The sequence below is a fragment of the Narcine bancroftii genome, chromosome 8 (assembly GCF_036971445.1).
Source record: "Narcine bancroftii isolate sNarBan1 chromosome 8, sNarBan1.hap1, whole genome shotgun sequence".
NCBI classification, from domain to species: domain Eukaryota; kingdom Metazoa; phylum Chordata; class Chondrichthyes; order Torpediniformes; family Narcinidae; genus Narcine; species Narcine bancroftii.
This window is the reverse complement of record NC_091476.1, coordinates 68671450-68691003: the sequence shown is the minus strand read 5'-3', so window position 1 is coordinate 68691003 and position 19554 is coordinate 68671450. Positions and strand designations below refer to the sequence as shown.

General features: G+C 51.1%; 1 protein-coding gene across 1 annotated transcript in view; it reads right to left on the bottom strand.

The window, feature by feature from the left end:
• The window catches only part of LOC138740824 (pecanex-like protein 3), a 110732-nt gene that overhangs the window by 50253 nt on the left and 40925 nt on the right, over positions 1–19554 (bottom strand). Inside the window, 9 exon segments of the mRNA XM_069893982.1 lie at positions 765–870; positions 4263–4372; positions 4820–4911; positions 5563–5673; positions 6840–7011; positions 8291–8323; positions 11145–11298; positions 12545–12705; positions 16624–16759. Of these exon segments, the coding sequence (XP_069750083.1) occupies positions 765–870; positions 4263–4372; positions 4820–4911; positions 5563–5673; positions 6840–7011; positions 8291–8323; positions 11145–11298; positions 12545–12705; positions 16624–16759 (1075 nt within the window).

The following is a 19554-nucleotide window of genomic DNA, read 5'->3' as shown; positions in this document are numbered from 1 at the left end:
CCTGCTGCAGTGTAGATTGTGGAGGGCCAAGTATCTGGAACCTGGACAGTGGAGGGTCATGTGACCTCTCTGCCTGGACCCTAGTCAGAGGTTGCACCACTTGCCAACCAAGGCTGGACTCTGCCCATCCATTAGTGCACACCTGACCAATGGCCCTTTTAATCACCCAGCGATTAATTACTGTTCTTATAAAGACCACCGCATGCTTGGCCCTGCAACGAATCCTGCTGCGGACAACGCTGGAGGAATCATTGGTAAGGTGTGCACTACATAGGGACCGGGGGTATGGTGCACTGTTGTAGATAGTGCCCACCTTAGACAAGGAACGGCGAGTAGTGCATTGTAGTCTTTGGTTGTGTTAAGTACGCATAAACAGTTGCTAGTATTGGGAGTGTTAAGTCCAACGTGACTGGGTTGTACTGTGTTTGTTAGAGTGTAAGCAGTTACTGGTATCGGTAGTGTAACTCCAATGTGACTGGTTGCCCTGTGCTGTGTCACTGAAGATACTTGCTTGTTACAATACCCTTGCGAGTGTCTCAATAGAGATTATTTCCACATTCAACCCATGTCCGGACCCGTTATTCTTTGAAGCCACCTTCCCACACAGCACATGCCTTTGTAGGATAAAGGCCAACAGGGACATAGCAAGTCTGAATCTCAGGGTTCATCTGTAGGCCCCCTCAGACGAGGTCCACAATCAGTGACCCGCAGGGTTCAGCTGAGCAACGACATTTCGGAAAAGTCCAACGCCACTGAGGATTTACCACTGAGCTCCTGAGCTTTGCTGGAAGTGGGTCCTGGATTTCCAACAGTGGATCCTCAGGGTTTCGATTGTCCAGTTGCGGGAAGAATTTGGACCGGATTAGGGACCTGAATTTCAGGAGAGACAAGGGAGAAACGACGGGTTAATGAGCAAATCAGTGGGTGATTTACCCCAAGCCCCGGAGTGGAATCTCTCCATCACTGTGCGCCCTTATCAGCAGGAACACAATCCATAATCCTTTCATCTCAGCCCAGCATCCCGACTCCTGCAGCTCAAATGCTCCTTTTTACACTAGAACTTGCCCACGTTGACACAACAGTCAGGAAAATGCTCCATTGCCTCAACTTTCTTGGAAAGATAAGAAGGTTCGGGATGTCCCCATGTCCCAGTACAACCCCTGCAGGTGTACCGTCCAGAGCTTCCTGGCTGCACCCATCACAGTGTGGTGCGGAAGCTGCTCTACCCAAGATCGGAGGAAGGCGTAGAGCGCGGTGAACATCTCACAAATCTCCCTCCCCTGCTGCGAATGCAAGTTTTAAAATGTGGACTGGAAGAGGGAAGTTAGCTACCTTCCTTCCTTCCTTTCTTGTTCTCAGCTGGAGCTGATAGGAACCTCCTTATTTGTTAAGGTAGCAAAACAACTACTAACCGTTGGGCAAGAGACACGGCCACGGTTAACGAATCCCAGGAGAATTCTGAGGAATAGACGCTTATGTGGACCTGTCTGTCTCAAAGCCGAGGGATCTGGCATAAGCCATGAGGCAGACTCTCTTGGGGTGAGACTAACTGCTGTGGCAGTGCTTATTGCTGCAAAGGAGTTATAGACAATAGGTGATGGAGAAGGCCAATCGGCCCATCGAGCCAGCACCACCATTCATCAGATCATGGCTGATCTTTCTCTTTCAATAACCAATCCCAGCCTTATCCCCATAACCCTTCACTCCCCTGCCCACAAGACCCTTATCCAACTCTCTCAAATCTACCCAGTGAACTTGCCCTCACTACCCTCTGTGGCAATGCATTCCACAGACCCATAACTCTCTGGGTAAAAAAAATGTCTCCACAATTCTGTCTTAAATAGCCTTCCCTGTATTCTTAAACTATGTCCCCTAGTCCTAGTCTCTCCCATCATTAGGAACATGTGCTCTGATTTCACCTCGTTAAGCCCTTCGATAATCCTATATACCTCAATCAGGTCTCCTCTCATCCTTCTAAACTCCATAGCATATAATCCAAGTCTTTCTCACCTATCCGCGTATGACAATCCTGCCATCCTCGTAAATCTGCCTCGTAAATCTGCACTGCACTCCCTCGAAAGCAAGTATGTCCTTTCTTAAATATGGGAACCAGAACTGGATTCAATACTCCAGGTGAGGTCTCACCAGGGCTTCTCTGCTCCTATACTCCAATCCCCTCTTTATGAAAGCCAACATTGCATTCGCCTTCTTCACCGCTTCCTGAACCTGCAATCAATGACTGGTGAACAAGTACAAAGGATCCCTTTGCTTTTGCATTTCCCCACTCTCACATTTTGCAAAGTGATTTTAAAAATTCTGTGCAGCTGTACTCGTGCTCGTTTCCAAACAACCGAAGACTCACTTTAAGGCTGCATCAACTCCATCTGCCCCATCCGGGCGGCCAACATACTGAAGGACCCATCCCACCCCGGACACTCTCTTCTCCTTCCTCCCCGCAGGTGAGTGCGAATCCAACGCCAACAAACTCAGCTTCTTATGGGTTCTGGTCTTCTTTCCTGCAGGCATTAGGCTCCTGAGTGAACCTCAACGACAGTGACCTCATATGCCGCTCTTGCTATGCACGAACTGATCTTTCACTGTGACGTGCTCTTGCGCATCCACTTTGTACTGGAGTTGGAGTTGACTTGCTGGACTGCTTGCCAAACGAACTCTTCTCACTGAACAATGCGACAATGAGCAAACTGTGAATAGTCACACTGCCACCTTACTCTCCCAACAAAGGTGGTGCCAGGAAGGTCTTCTATTATCAAAGAACTGTTTACAACCATTGGCCCACCTCAGAACTCTTTAGTCAAACGCATCCAATTTTTAATTGATGGGATCAGTGATGTCTGTGGGATCACTGCTCAACCTCATGATGGCGATCTGACTTCCAGGGAGGAATCAGTGTTGGTCAACACAGAATTCCCCAGGTCCTTCATGGTATATAGGGAGGAGACTTCCACTCAAGAGACCAGGCATTTCACCTGAGCCACTCCTATTTGAGGGATCAGCAGTGGAGAGAGTCAAGATCTTCAAATTCTGGGGTGTCAACATCCCTCGCAATTAGTCCTGGGGTCTCCATGCTGAAGCAATCACGAAGAAGGCTGGCCAGCAGCTATACTTCGTGAGGAGTTTGAGGAGATTTGGGACATCACCAAGGACTTTTGCAAATTTTCACAGGTATACCAGAGAGCATTCTGGTGGGTTGCATCACTGCCTGATATGGAGGTGCCAACACTCAGGACAAGAATAAACTCCAGAGGGTTGTTAACTTCGACATCATAAGCACCAAGTCTTCACTCCGTCAAGGACATCGACAAGAGGCAATGTCTTAAGAAAGCAGCCTCTATCCTCAAGGAGCCCCACCACCCAGGCCATGCCATCTTCATTCAGGATTTATTGTCATACTTTGTGGAAACTTCATAATGCAAACATACATATTATAACCATCTTATGACATTACTTATATTAAAAATAATAGGGCATGAAAAGTAAAAATGTGGTTCACTGATCATTCAGGAATCTGATGGCAGAGGGGAAGAAGCTGTCCTTGAGCCGCTGAGTGCTCGTCATCAGGCTCCTGGACCTTTCGCCCTGATGGTAGTAGAGTGAAAGGGGGAGCCTGACGACGAACACCGAGTGCCACAAGGTCAGCTTCTTCCCCTCTGCCATCAGATTCCCGAGTGGACAATGAACCACACTTTCTCTTCTTTTGCACCAATTTATTTTAAATGTAATTTATAGCAGTAAAGGCTATAACGCTGCTGCAAATCAACAAATTTTCACAACAATAAATTCTGACCAAAATTGGAGCAGGTGCTCTGTTGTGCATAGCCTGTAATGGCGTAGGTAAGCCCTTCTTATTCAGCCAGGGTGTCACCTTGCCCCGTCATCCCCATCCACTTGCTGGCACCTCCGTTCCAAACCCCACTGGGACAGGGCAAGTGAAGGTTTAGCTGGCACAGTTAGCAGAGTGCTGTTACAGCACCAGTCATCTGGACTGGGGTTTGAGTCCCGCACTGTCTGTAAGGAATGGTTACGTTCTCCTCGTGTCCACGTGAGCTTCCTCCCACCCTTCCAAAAAGTACAAGGGTTTGTGTAATTGGGCGACACGGGATCGTGGGCCGACAGGGCCTGTTACTGCACTGTACATCTGGAACCCTCGAAGGCACCTTGCCATGTGCAAACCCAACCGTGCCGCAGCTATTCCAGGACAAGGGCAGACGTCAAACTTTCTGCCACTCCCAGCAGTAACTTACCAGAGGGTGGTCGGATCACTGCTCTGTCGGCTGAGGTGGTAAGACAGGGCGACCAAGAGACCACAGAACACCGAGAACAGAACAGGCACGTGCTGGGGTTCCCAAGGAACCTGCTTACAGATAGAAGGGGGGTGCGAGAGCAGGGGAGGGAAAAAGAGGGGGTGAAGGAAAGATAAACAGAGGGAAAAAAGAGAGACATCATGATGATGAAAGACCCCTCAGCCCCACTCCCGGCTAATTCATCAGCCCCGCTCTGTCCCCTCAACACAGTGGACCTAGCAGCGCACTTAGCACAATGCGATGACTGTGCCAGCGACCCAGGTTCGAATCCAGTGCTGTATGTTCTCCCTGTGCCTGCATGGGTTCCCTCCGGGTGCCAATTTCCTCTCACCTTTCAAAATGTACAGGGTTGTAGGTTAATTGGGAGTAACTGGGCGGCACGGGTTCATGGGCCAAGAGGCCCCATTATTGTGTTGTAGGTCTAAATATTTAAAAATTTAAATGATAAAAATTTCCTGACCCATTGTGTTCCCTGTCCCACCATCCCACCCCCTTACCTTCACAGCACCAAAGCAGAATCCGTACAGAAGAACCGCAGCCACGAGACTGCGCACGAAGCTGTAAAGTGCTGACACAGGGCTGGTTGTGGCTGCGAAGAAAAATGGGCAGATGGAGTTAGTGCAGTGATGGTTATGGTTTTCAAATGCGCCCCCACAACCCCTTCAGCCTTCTGCTCCAAGGGCAGACCGGGTCGCCTTCTCACCGGGGCGGGGAGAAAGGACCATGACGGTGCCCCGTGTGTCTCTCCCCCCCCCCCCCCCCCGGGGAACAGTTCCCAAGAACTGAGCCGCCTTTTGCAGGTGGATGGGGCCCCCCAAGCCGGGAATAGGACAGGGTAGGAGGCAAATACCACTGGACAGGACAGGGCTGCCTTGTGCCTGAGCTTGGGGACCTCTGGAAGAGAGTGACATAATTTCTACACAATTATTTCTTCTCTTTCAGGTGTTTGCTGTTTCATTCCGGAGGTTTATATCAGAGGAACATTAAACATTTCAACACAGTACAGGTCATTCAACCCTTGATGTTGTGTTGACCTATATACACCTATGTATATGCTCCCAACCTCAAACCCTCTATTTTTCTTGCATCCATGTGCCTGAGTCTTTTAAATGCTCCCTGTATGGGAGGAGGACACCCCTCCTGCTCCCAGTCCGCATGGGAGGAGTGACCTTGGGTACGAAAAGAGCCACCAGGAATGGACACTGATCTCCAGGGCGCCCCTGACTGCGGTGAACCCTACCTGAGCCCCCAAAGGCGTGCATGTCCAGTTGCTCCAACAGGTACATGAAGAAAGTGTTGACTTGAGGCATAAGCCCGACAAGAAAAATGGCTGGGAAACACAGCGTGAACACTGCAAGGAAAAGAACACAAGTCTCAACAACCAGCAGCCGCAAAACGTAGGAAGCCTGGTGATCGGGGAAGGCTACCGCCAACAGGAACACTGCCCGCGATGGCGTAAACAGAAAACGGTGCAGAGTGAAACGACGTTACTGCTGCAGGTCCAAGTTCTTTGCCTCGGAACATTAATTCTGTTCCCCAACCTGCTGAGTGTTTCCAGCATTTTCTGATTTTAATCGCCTCGGTGGAAGGAGTGCTGAGGGACTCCGTAAAAGCATTTAAAACAGTAGGGTGGCTTACAATGAGGCAAAGGTAGAAAGGATTTGGGGAGAATTCAAATTACTTGATGCTATGCTACACTATAGCAGAGAAACAGGCTGTTCGACCCATATCATCCATGCTGGACTATTATTTTTGTCTTTTTTTTAATGTACAATTCAATCATTTTTCTCCTGGTCAACCTTCTGCAGGTCTCTTTTGAGAGGGTCCTTGCCAATTGTATCACAGTGAGGGTACAGTTGTTTCGTCAGGTTGTACTTGAGCAATTGGATGATAATAAACTTGATTTATAAATCCACTGGGGAATTCAGTACTTTTTGATTATTTTTATTCTATTTAGACATACAGCATGGTAACAGGCCAGTTTGGCCCACAAATCCGTGCTGCCCAATTAATCTACACCCCTGGTAGATTTTGAACGGTGGGAGGGAACTGGAGCTCCCAGAGGAAACCCTCGGAGAAAGTACAAACTCCTTACAGACCGGACCCAGGTCCTGTCCTGATCACTGGTGCTATAAAGGCATGGCGATAAGTGCATAACCGGAGAATGGGGAGAAATGGGACTGGTCAAGCCATAGAATATAGGCAGCAGCAGAATAAACACAAGGGAGAAAGGAATTGGGCGGCAGGGTTAGCTCAACACGGGCTTGAATCCGGCATTTGTACGTTCTTCCCGAGTCTGCGTGGGTTTCCTCCCACCATATGGGGATTGTAGGCTAATTGGGTGGCACGAGCTCATGGGCAGGAAGGGCCTGTTACCGTGCTGTATTTTTTTTAAAAAAAGAACAAAGAGGAAAGATGAAAAAGGGTTGGGTGGGGGGGAGAAACTCTCACTGAGCGGATGGGCCAAATGGCTTGCTTATGCATAGTAATGTTGCCCGCGCCAAAGTGTAAACTCACCGACCACTACATCTCTGGCACAAGCAAAGGACTGGGCAGAGAAGAGAGTGATCCCGTACAGGCTGATGGAGTGCAGGCGGTCATTCTGACTGGTGAAGTCGAAGAGCCAGATCAGCATGCAACATATGCAGAAGTAGACGGGGCGGCTGTAGGCGATGATCCAGTTGTGGCCCTGCGCGAGATGGGTTTGGTCAGATCTCCCCGCTTTGCAAAGCACGCCCTCGCCTCGCCACCTGACCCCACCCACCCGTGCATTGCCAGCCAGATCAGCCCAGGAGACACCGCCCTCCCCCTGCAAGGATCCAATCACACTTGGTGTTTCTTGCTCCCATCTTCCAATCCAGAGTTCAAGCCCCTTAGCTCAGATCAATGCTCTTGGGGGAGCATTGAGGGAGGGAGTGCTGTACTGTCTGAGGTACAGAGATAGGATTCAAGATTATTTTATTTTTATTGTTATGTCATAAAATAGAAATGTGATATCACACAAAATTTCCTTTTTCTTACAGTAAGGCAGACAAAGATTTATTATCAGCAAATATATAGGCTTGCTCAAGGTGGGGAAACAGAAAGATCCCTTGGTCTCTATTTCCAAGAAGCATTGGATGGAGTTTGCCCCTGAGCCAATATCATCTCCCAGAACCAAACCGTAAGGCCAGGATTGATGGCTCAGCCATACTGCATGGAAATTGGCCGCCGGAGGTTGCAATTACGACAGCAGCCGTTCAGTGAAGGAGTCACTTCATGGGTTGCAAAGAGACCCAAGAACTGGAGTTGATGTCAGAAGAGATCTAATCGGTGTGGGGGGGGGGGGGGGTGGGGGTGGGGAGAACACAAATTGCCATTCGAGAACTCACTCGGGGGAGGGGGGTATAGGAAGAGTGTGCAACCATAAATTAAAACTGTGATCTTCCAATCAACCAGGTTTTCCACCATCAGGGTAGTGCAGAATGTGGCTTTCCAGTTTAATCTGTGTTCATTTGTTAATTCTTTTAACATGATCTCTGGAGACCATTGGCGCTTGACCATCACAAGAGAATGGTTTCCCATGGGATCCTTATGATTCTAATAGATCCCAGCAAAGACTATGGCATCTGTTCCCATACAGTCAAACACATCCCCCAGACTTTCTCAATCCACCCTTTCCCGAACGTGCTGGTTACGGCTGAAATAAGTTTTTGTGTGTCTTTTTTGGCCCTGTTGACAGCCTTTGTGAATACGCTTGGGTATAGAGTGTCACTCAGGTATCTAGGGGCTCACAGGCAAATCCATTCCTGTCCCACCCGGGACGATGCATGGTCTTGCAGCCAGGCCCACGTCTGGTGGAGCCGACTTTTCCCCCTAGTGACACGGGTGGGCTTGGGGGCACAATTTCTCATTTGAGGGGGCGGGCACGGCCCCACAAATGCCACGCCCCATGACACGGAGCCTGGTGTAAATGTATCTTTACTCACGTGCATAGGAGACGCTGCATCGGGCTGAACGCTCTGCAAAATAAATGCACAGCATGAACGCATAGAGTGGTTTCAAACAGCAACTAACCCGTATCCTTTCTCTGGGAACACTAGAGACTCGCAGCCGCTGGAATCTGGAGCAAAAAAAGTCGGCTGGAGGAACTCAGTGGGTCAAGCAGTATCAGAGCTACACGGCAGGGCCAACCACCCTTTACACCAGCCATTCTCAATGGGGGCCCTACGCCCAACCCCTCTGGGAGGCCACAGGACATTTAATTAAAAGCCTCATTTACTTTTCACATCACACGACTTTTTTTTAAATGAATGCTTCGCGGGGAAGGGGGCCAATAAACTTTGAGCAGAACCCTGGGGAGGGAGGACCAATAAACTTTGAGCAGAATGCTGGGGAGGGGGATGCCAATAAACTTTGAGCAGAACCCTGGGGAGGGGGGGGGCCAATAAACTTTAAGCAGAACCCTGGGGAGGGAGGGGGCCAATAAACTTTGAGCAGTATTTCCTCTGTAACCCCTCCTCCCATATTCCCGTCAACCCTTTTCCACCCCAACCCCTAGTTCTACCTCTCACCTACGCACCAGGGGCAACTCACAGAGGCTGATTAACTCACCAACCCGCATGTCACTGGGACCCAGGAGGAAACCGACGCGTCTGAGGGAAATCCACATGGTTACAGGGAGAAACTACACGCAGACAATGCCAGAGGTTGGGATTGTACCCAGCTCACTGGAGCAGAGAGGCAAGAATTTTAATCCGGTGAGGGCTCTCTAGCAATAAGATTTTGCTTCTTCAACACCTCAGGCTGTATTTTATGGATTTGGGGATGCTGGTCACGAAAATCACCTGAAAATGTTCCGATGGTGTACCTCTTTTTTTTTTAAAAGATGCAGCCTATTTTTTGTGATTTCCTGTCGTATTTTAAGTCTACTTCAAGCAGACAAAGCCATGAAGTGCAGCATGTTGTTGAAAATTCATTTTCTGCATCAGCACTTGGACGTCTTCCCCGCTGATCTTGGTGCAGTCAGTGACAAACACAGTGAAAGGTTTCACCAAACAGGGCAATTGGAATCCATCAACACCGGCCAACTATTGTCAGACACTGACACGAGAGGCATCAGATACTGGGTACAAACGAAAGTCAGTGGCAAAACATTTGAGGTCAGTTGAACTAACACAGTGGTTTTCAAAGTGCCCCCAGAAACTCACATTCCACCTTAAGCAATCCCTATGCCATAGGTGCTCTGTGATTAGTCTTCTTCTTCTTCTTTGGCTTGGCTTCGCGGACGAAGATTTATGGAGGGGTAATGTCCAAGTCAGCTGCAGGCTCGTTTGTGGCTGACAAGTCCGATGCGGGACAGGCAGACACGGTTGCAAGGGAAAATTGGTTGGTTGGGGTTGGGTGTTGGGTTTTTCCTCCTTTGTCTTTTGTCAGTGAGGTGGGCTCTGCGGTCTTCTTCAAAGGAGGTTGCTGCCCGCCGAACTGTGAGGCGCCAAGATGCACGGTTTGAGGCGATATCAGCCCACTGGGGGTGGTCAATGTGGCAGGCACCAAGAGATTTCTTTAGGCAGTCCTTGTACCTCTTCTTTGGTGCACCTCTGTCTCAGTGGCCAGTGGAGAGCTCGCCATATAACACGATCTTGGGAAGGCGATGATCCTCCATTCTGGATCTTCAGCAGTGTGGATTCGATGCTGTCGGCCTCTGCCATCTCGAGTACTTCGTTGTTAGGGATGAAGTCGCTCCAATGAATGTTGAGGATGGAGTGGAGACAACGCTGGTGGAAGCGTTCTAGGAGCCGTAGGTGATGCCGGTAGAGGACCCATGATTCGGAGCCGAACAGGAGTGTGGGTATGACAACGGTTCTGTATACGCTAATCTTTGTGAGGTTTTTCAGTTGGTTATTTTTCCAGACTCTTTTGTGTAGTCTTCCAAAGGCGCTATTTGCCTTGGCGAGTCTGTTGTCTATCTCGTTGTCGATCCTTGCATCCGATGAAATTGTGCAGCCAAGTAAGGGATTGCTTAAGGTGGTTTGTGAGTGGGAAGAAAAGGTTTCAAAACCACTGTTCTCTTTTTAAAATATTTTTATTGATTTGGTAGAGAGAAATATTATGTTATATATTGTCTACATATTAGTTACATAACGTTTATATAATTCAATGCAGAATATGAATCATAAATTATTTATTCATTGCCTTGTTTGAATAAAATGGAAATTCCCTGATAAAAATTCACCTCATTCTAATATTACAACATATTCATCGTTGGTTATCTAATTGAATTAATTTCAGTGGTTAAAACCACTGTTTGAATCATCCCTAATGGACTCATTATGTGCACAATTTCAGAACTCCCAAGGAAATGGGCCTATGACAATTTTTCTCAAGCAAAATATTTCAGTAACACTTGGGTCTCAACCTTCCCACTTTAAGCAATCCCTTACTAATCACAGAGCACCTATGGCATAGGGATGACTTAAAGTGGGATGTGAGTTTAGGGGGGGGCAGTTTGAAAACCACTGAACTAACGCAGTGTGTCAGCATCATTATGCGATTAAACAAACTAAATTCAATGAAGGTTAATTTAATGTTCCTCCAACTTCCTATGTGATACAGCAAATCTGAAACTATCTTTGTGTTCAGTTTGAAGTTATCTATCATAATCCCCAATTTTTTTTTCCAGGAAGCAAACCTTTTGAAAGAAATTGTTGTCCCATGTAATAAGAGTACAGAACAGCCACGTTACAAAGCGGGTATAGGTGCACATTGAACGGACGGAAACCCACGGGCTAGGAGAGAGATGGAATCTGGAACGGCAATGAAACTTGGCCTACAGATTCTTACCTTGAGCAGAGAGTACTGGCAGCTGGCGATGACCAGGCAGAACTGGAACACCCAGATGTCCTGGAAGAAGCCCTCGATCAGCAGCATGAAGCCCAGGAAAGCGACCAGCGCCGCCAGGCTGACCACCACCACGTTCTCAAAGGCCTGCCGATTTCTGCATGGAATGGCAGGGAGGGAGGGGGGGGGGGGGGGGAAAGTCAGATGACCAGATCGGTGTGGTGTGGAAGGGCACGTGACCTCTCCGGTAGGAACCTGGCTAATCAAGGACAAGACCACTCACGCTGAATAGTCACCTTGCCATTGGCCCCTTTATAAAGGCACACCCATGTCACCACTGGCTTCTTTAATCCTTATTTTGGACATACTCGGGCTGGTCCCACAGACCAGGTGAGGGTATAAAGCCCAGCACATGCAGCAGCTGGGTTTCTTTTTCCTGAGGAATGAACCCAAGCTTCCCTCCAGGTCACGAGCCAGAGCCAACGCTGGAGAATCAATCCCAAGGTGTGTGACAATAATGGGGAGGGGGCTTATTGTGCTGCATGCTATTGTTGCAATGAATCTTGCAATTAATCAGAGTGCCGTATCTGCACCGGGTCTGGGGGTGGTGGGCACTGTTTGGTTTCATCTGCATGTTCAACACCAGGAACCGCGATTAGTAGCTTTCTGCACGCTTAATGGAGGGAAATGTGAATAATAGCTATCTGTTGTTCGTAGTGAGCGCGGGTGCTCCCCTTCTTACGAAGGTTCAACTTGTGATCTCTCACAGTTACGATGGTTCAAATCCATTCTTTCTATATCAAATTCTGATCGGTTCCCGCACTTGCGATATGCGGTACGCTCCTCTCTCACAATGCTGGGCGACAGCAGCATCGTGTGAGAGTATCATATAGCATACTCTCTCACGAGGCTGACTCAACCACGCCCGCAGTCTGTAGCGGTCATGCCAACGAGTGCACTTGTAAACAATCCATCATCTCCACTGAATGCCCGTGAATGTCTCTTCACCATCCAGTAATGAATTTTAATTTAATGCTTCGAACCTTCTTCGTGCCCCAGTGTACTTTCAGCTGTGTACATTAATGGCTTTTCCGGTGTGAATAAAGGGATTTAAAATTTAATTACAAAAAATGGTAGGGTGGTATTCTTTCTCGACTTACGATGGGTTTGCCAGAACGTAACCCCCATTGTACGTTTGGGAGCACCTGTATTGAGGATTGTGCCATGGTTTGCAGTGTGCATGTGCATGTGATCTCTGGGGTGACATTCCCTTGCAGGCAAATAAAGACCTTTTGTTATAATCATTTAGTGTCCAGACTCATTGCTTCTTGTTCCTCACATCACACAGCTGGGGGGGGGGGTGGCCTAGCGATAGGGTGCTATTGGATCCGAACCGATCTCACCTGTCCAGCAAAGCGAGCAAAGCCAGTCGGTCGTAGCGAATCCTCATCCACTTCCAGGGCAGCAGCCAGAACTTGTAGTATTGCTTATTTCTCATCTTCTCCTCGATCATCAGCGTGTTCTCCTGGGACTCGTGGAGTGACTCCTGATCCAGAAAATCCAACTGGGAATTTGTAGAAAAAAATGTGACTTGGTTAACAGCCACCTGAGGGAACAGAAAGGGGTAGGGCCACTCACTCTGAACTAATTCCCAACCAGCAAAGACAGGGTCTTAACAGAGGTGAAAGGGTGAATTCGCAGGAGAACAGAAGTTGGAAGTGAATTGCATGCAGTCTGTGCGACGGCACCAAAGTGATTTTGTATAGTTCAGCTAAAAACTCAAAGCTGCTGGAGGAACTCAGCAGGTCTCACAGTGTCCATCGGAGGGAAAGATATATAACTAATGCTTTGGGCCTGAGATCGTACCTTGAAGGAGGGCTCAGGCCCAAAACATTAATTATACAGTAAAACCTCGTTAGAACCCAGTAGTTGGGGTCCATGATTTCATACCACGTTACAGCCGAGTCGCGGAACAGATACATATATGACATAGTGCGGGGCGGCCGTCGGGGTAGGCACTTCCCGCGCCAGCCGCCCCTGCCCCGACGTCCCGCGCCGGCCGCCCCTGCCCCGACGTCCCGCGCCGGCCGCCCCTGCCCCGACGTCCCGCGCCGGCCGCCCCTGCCCCGACGTCCCGCGCCGGCCGCCCCTGCCCCGACGTCCCGCGCCGGCCGCCCCTGCCCCGACGTCCCGCGCCGGCCGCCCCTGCCCCGACGTCCCGCGCCGGCCGCCCCTGCCCCGACGTCCCGCGCCGGCCGCCCCTGCCCCGACGTCCCGCGCCGGCCGCCCCTGCCCCGACGTCCCGCGCCGGCCGCCCCTGCCCCGACGTCCCGCGCCGGCCGCCCCTGCCCCGACGTCCCGCGCCGGCCGCCCCTGCCCCGACGTCCCGCGCCGGCCGCCCCTGCCCCGACGTCCCGCGCCGGCCGCCCCTGCCCCGACGTCCCGCGCCGGCCGCCCCTGCCCCGACGTCCCGCGCCGGCCGCCCCTGCCCCGACGTCCCGCGCCGGCCGCCCCTGCCCCGACGTCCCGCGCCGGCCGCCCCTGCCCCGACGTCCCGCGCCGGCCGCCCCTGCCCCGACGTCCCGCGCCGGCCGCCCCTGCCCCGACGTCCCGCGCCGGCCGCCCCTGCCCCGACGTCCCGCGCCGGCCGCCCCTGCCCCGACGTCCCGCGCCGGCCGCCCCTGCCCCGACGTCCCGCGCCGGCCGCCCCTGCCCCGACGTCCCGCGCCGGCCGCCCCTGCCCCGACGTCCCGCGCCGGCCGCCCCTGCCCCGACGTCCCGCGCCGGCCGCCCCTGCCCCGACGTCCCGCGCCGGCCGCCCCTGCCCCGACGTCCCGCGCCGGCCGCCCCTGCCCCGACGTCCCGCGCCGGAGGCAGGGGCAGCGGGGAGTTGAGCTGCCAGCTGATTGTCATCTTCCCGCCCTTTAGCAGTTTGGGGTCCACAGACACCTGCACTATAAGCGATTCCACGGATTAACAAATAACGTTCTAATGAGGTTTCACTGTATATCTTTACCTCCTACAGACACTGCGAGTTCCTCCAGCGTTTTTGTGCTTTGAACCCCAAATTTTACCATGGGAGATTACAGCATGCAACTTGGCCGAAACAGCTGCATTTACAATGGTGACGAGGGTTGGGGAAAACAAACCCAGTCTCCCCTCCTGTCTCATCCCAGGCAACAACCCGGTGAATTTCCTCTGCACCCTTTCCCAACGCAAGCTCTTCCCCTCTGCTAACCAGAACTGCACGCAGTACTCCAGCTGTACATGAACCAACGCTTTAAAATACCCTCCCTGCTCTTATATTCCATGCCTTGTCTGATCATTGGAGTCAGGCTTTCCCCTACTGACGACATACAGCTTGGACAGAGCTCACTATAGAGGACATTTTGCGACCAGCAAGGGTACATGCAATAATTATGCACTGTGTATTGAGTACGTGTGTGCACCGTGGTCTGGAGAAACAGTATTGTGTCACATTGTACAGTCAGGTGATAACAATCTTGAAGGCACAGTTAGCACAACACTATTTACAGTGTCAGTGACCCAGATTGGAATCTGGCGCCGTCTGGAAAGAGTTTGTATGTTTTCCCTGTGTCTGTATGGGTTTCCTCCAGGTTCTTCTGTTTCCTCTCACCCTTCAAAGCGTATGGGCAGCGTGGGCTCATGGGCCAGAAGGGCCTGTAACTCTAAACCAGTGGTTCTCAACCTCCCCCCAACCCTCACTCAAATGCCACCCTCACTAATGTAGTCCCTTACTAATCACTGAGCGCCTATGTGAGTGGGGAAAAAAGGTTGAGAGCCACTGCTTTAAACTAAAACCCTGGGCAGAGGGGATACAATACTGGGAAGAGCACTGCACAGCTTTCAGAACACCTCAACAGGGTTTATAAGAGGAACGTCAAGGGCCTTTGGCACAATTCATCCAGGATGCCAAGCAGAGCTGGCTACATTTGCCTGACGTCCTTCCAGACTTTTCCTATGAATGTATGTCTAGATTTCTTCTTATAACCATATAACAATTACAGTACAGAAACAGGCCATGTTGGCCCTTCTGGTCCGCACTGATTTAAGTGAAAAACTCCACTAGTTCCACCTACTCACTCCCTTGCCAATAGCCCTCCAACCCCCTCACATCCATGTACTCATCTAACCTCCTCTTAAATGACAAAATTGACCCTTGCAACCACCTCTTCCAGAAGGTCATTCCACTCAGCCACCACTCTCTAAGTGAAGAAGTTTCCTCTTATGTTACTTCTAAAGTTCCTTAACTTAGCATTACAATTATACCTACTTCGTCTGGAACCTTATTCTGTGTACACACCACCCTATATCTTTCAAGAGGAAGAATTTGTGGGGTTGCTGGAGCTGCTGCCCTGGAGAGTGAAGCCATAGCACTGCTCAGAAGGGTTCATCTGCCCAGTCCTAATGCCAGGCTTTAAACGGCCTGTTAAACAGGCAATGGGGTTTGTAGGTAAAATACTGCAACCGCAGAGATCTGTACCCAAGATGGCGGTGCCTGTACTTGTCAGTGGCTAAGAGGGGTTGCAGACCCTGAGCAAGCAGCAGGGCGGTGCAGGGCACCAGAAACTGGGAGAACAGGCCCCTGTTTGTGAAGGAGAAGCAGAGGGGACAACCCTCCAGGGAAGATGACCACAGCAGCGGACTAGCAAGAGGCTCAGCAACTAAAAGGCCCTGTAAGACGGTGACTGCGGCAGCAGGCCAGCAAGGAGCTCAGCAGCCGAAGGCCACTACAGGACAGCAACTGTGGCAGCAGACCAGTGAGGGACTCAGTGGCCGAAAGCCACTACAGGACAGCGACTGTGGCAGCAGGCCAGCGAGGGGCTCAGCGGCCGAAGGTCATTACAGGACAGCAACTGTGGTAGCAGGCCAGCGAGGGGCTCAGTGGTTGAGGGGTCCACACAGGCTGCGGGCAATTAGCAATCAGAGGGGCTGAGTCTGGCTTGTGGGAACCAGACATCGCAGCTGGAATTTGAGAGGGCACTGAAGGGCAAGAAGGACCTCGGGCACTGAAGGCTTCCTGATCGTGTAGGAGGTTTGGAAACTGAAGCTCGGATTGTTGATGGTTTGAACTCCAGTGTGTGCGACTGCAGAGCTTGCTGGAGCCAAATCCGGACACTCAGTGACTCTATTGCTTTCACTCGTACTGACTGTCAGGGGTGCCGGGCAATGCTCATGGCAACTTTTTGTCTGCCTTTAGGCAAGCAGAAGGAAACTTTGTGTAATGTTATTCGTTATGCACTATTACATGACAATAAAGGAATCTTGAATCTTAAACCATGGGGAATGCCAAGCTTTTTGAATGCATGGGATCTGGCACTCCTATTGTGGATATACCTGGAGCTCAGGGAACCAAGTTGTTTGGCCCCCCAATTACTGGATCTCCGACCAAGGCCGAGGAGTACAGTGATCTGAGTAAGTGAAGGAAGAGAGACAGTGGGGCAGCGTCTTCTGCCGTTACCTCAGAAATTTCCATGGGAACCCGCCGGACTTGCATCCCCTGGAGGACCACTGGCCGGGGTTGGAGCAGTGGCAGTGCTGGGAGCCCATCTGGTGCATCAGCAGAGGTGAAACTGGAAGAGTGGGAATGATGGTCCCTAGATTTGTGAAAAACGGGAGAGAAAAAAAAAACATTTAAATCAACTCCCTGAAATTAAAAATTATCAAAATTTAACACCTGTCCCAGAACTAAGCTGATCGCAGGGGTCTCCCTCTCGTCCCATCGATAAAATTTTCTGGGATCGTAATCTGAAGACCAGAGGGCCCCTATCACCCCATATGCAGCATCTTCCAGCTGCTCCCATCGGGGTAGGGGAAGATACAGGAGGATCAGAGCCTGTACCACCAGGCTGAGGAACAGCTTCTTCCCAGGGCAGTGAGAATGCTGACCGGCTGATAAACTGGTCATACAAACCTTCCATGACTTCTGTTTATTTAAGAGTGTGAACGCTGTTTCATCGGGTTGTACTAGTACAATCAGATGATAAATAAATGAGACTGACAGAAACAGTGATGTTTGCCATCTATATAAACACAAGATCCTTCAAGCACAAGTTGGCCAGAAGGCTACCTGACCATCCTAGGCTGTGCATCCTACACCGATGCTATGGCTGAGCTACGGGCGCTCTATAAACCCAAGGTGAACTCGATTTACTACCATTGCCTGCTGGCGTCCCGGAAACAACAACCTGGTGAGCCTGCCGAAGAGTACATCCGATCCTTGGTCACACTGGGAAAAGACTGTTTGTGGAATCTCTCAGCCCAAGCACGATATTGTTGAACCAGTACGTGGAAGAGCTGATCAGAGACACTTGTGTGTCGGGATTGCAGTCGGACTACATCCAGCAGAGACTCCTCGAGGAGGACCCGCTCCCCCTTAAAAAGGCTATCGAACTGGTCAGAACTCTGGACTCGGCCCAGCGCCAGGCGGTGTCGATCGCGGGCAAAAGCAGACAGTGTTCAATGGCAGCCAGGGACCAACAGACGAGTATCCGGGGGTATTGTGTTATGTCGCTGACGGTGGTGGGGGGGGGGGGGGGGGGGAGAAATGTTATAATGTCTTTGTGTTTCTGGTCATGCCCTGCCTCTGCACTCTGATCCTCCTAGACCTTGACTTTCAGAGTTAGTTTAGGAGCGTGATGATGGCGTTCGGAGGTCCCCAACCACCGTTGACCGTTTGCAGCCCTCAGATTTTGCGTGACCATTACCAACTCCCATTACCGTCCTGTGGCCCTGACACCCAGTCCACGGCACCGTCCAGCGGCCCCAGCACTCAGTCCCTAGCTACGACCTGTGGCCTCACCACCTTAAGGGTATCCCCTCCGTCGCCGTTCGCGAACCTCACCCCAGACTGCAAACCTATCACCACCAAGAGTTGGCGCTTTAGTTCAGAGGATATGCAGTTCATCTGGGCTGAGGTACAGCGACTCCTAGCAGAGAGGATCATAGCTCCGAGCACCAGTCCCTGGTGAGTACAGGCCCTCATGGTCAGAGGGGCAGGCAAGCCCCGGATGGTAATTGACTATAGTCAAGCCATCAACCACTTCACCCAGCTGGATGCGTACCCGCTCCCCAGCATTGCCAACTTGATCAACAAGGTCGCCAAATATAGAATTTTGTTTGACCATTGACCTCGTCGGCTTACCATCAACTTCCCCTCCATCCGAGCGATCGAATCTACACCGGATTTGAATCCGACAGGAAAGTTACTAACGGTGTTTCCACTTTCCAGAGAGTGATGGACCAGATGGTGGAGAGGGACAGGCTGACGGCGACATTCCCCTACCTCGACAATGTCACCATCTGCGGCCATGATCAGCAGGACCACAACGCAAACTTTGCCAAGTTCTTGCGTACGGACAAGTTGCTTAACTTGACATACAACAAGGACAAGTACGTGTTCAACACGGAGTGCCTGGCCCTTCTTGGATGCATCGTGACACATGGTGTCATTGCTCCCGAACCTGACTGCATATGATCACTTCTAGAACTCCCTGTCCCAGAGCACCCTGAAGGCGCTGAAGCGATGCCTAAGGCTGTTCTCGTACTATGCGGAGTGGTGCCCAACTACGCCAATAAGGCCCATCCCCTAATTCGGTCAACCACTTTTCATTATCGGCGGAGGCCCAGGCTGCCTTCAACCAAATTCGAAGAGACGTCGCTAAGGCCACGATGCACGCCGTGGATGAGCCCATCCCCTTCCAGGTGGAAAGCGATACTTCCGACATTGCACTGGCCGCCACATTAAACCAGGCAGGCAGGCCGGTAGCGTCTTTTTCCCCGTACCCTTCATGGCCCCGAACTCCAGCACTCCTCCATTGAGAAGGAGGTGCAAGCGATCGTTGAGGCAGTGTGCCACTGGCAGTACTACCGAGCCGGTAAAAGATTTACCCTGTTGACTAATCAGAGAGCAGTTGCCTTCATGTTCAGTGCCAAACAACAGGGTAAAATCAAGAATGACAAGATTATGAGGTGGAGGATCGAGTTATCCACCTACAATTATGACATCTTGTACCGGCTGGATAAGCTCACCGATCCCCTGGATGCCCTCACCAGGTCCTGCACAACAGTCTGTGCCACCCTGGAGTCACGAGGTACTATCACTTTTTCAGGTCAAGGAACCTCCCCTACTCTGTCGAGGATGTCCAGTCCACGACCAGACGGTGCCAGATCTGCGCCGAGTTCTACCGGCCAGAGAAGACACACCTCATCAAGGCCACCCGCCCTTTTGAATGACTCAGTATCGATTTCAAGGGCTCCCCACCACAAATCAGAACACTTACTTCCTGACAGTGGTGGACGAAATTTTCAGGTTCCCCTTTGCAATTCCTTGCCCAGATATGACCTCAACCACAGTCATCAAGGCCCTGAGCAGTATCTTCACTCTGTTCGG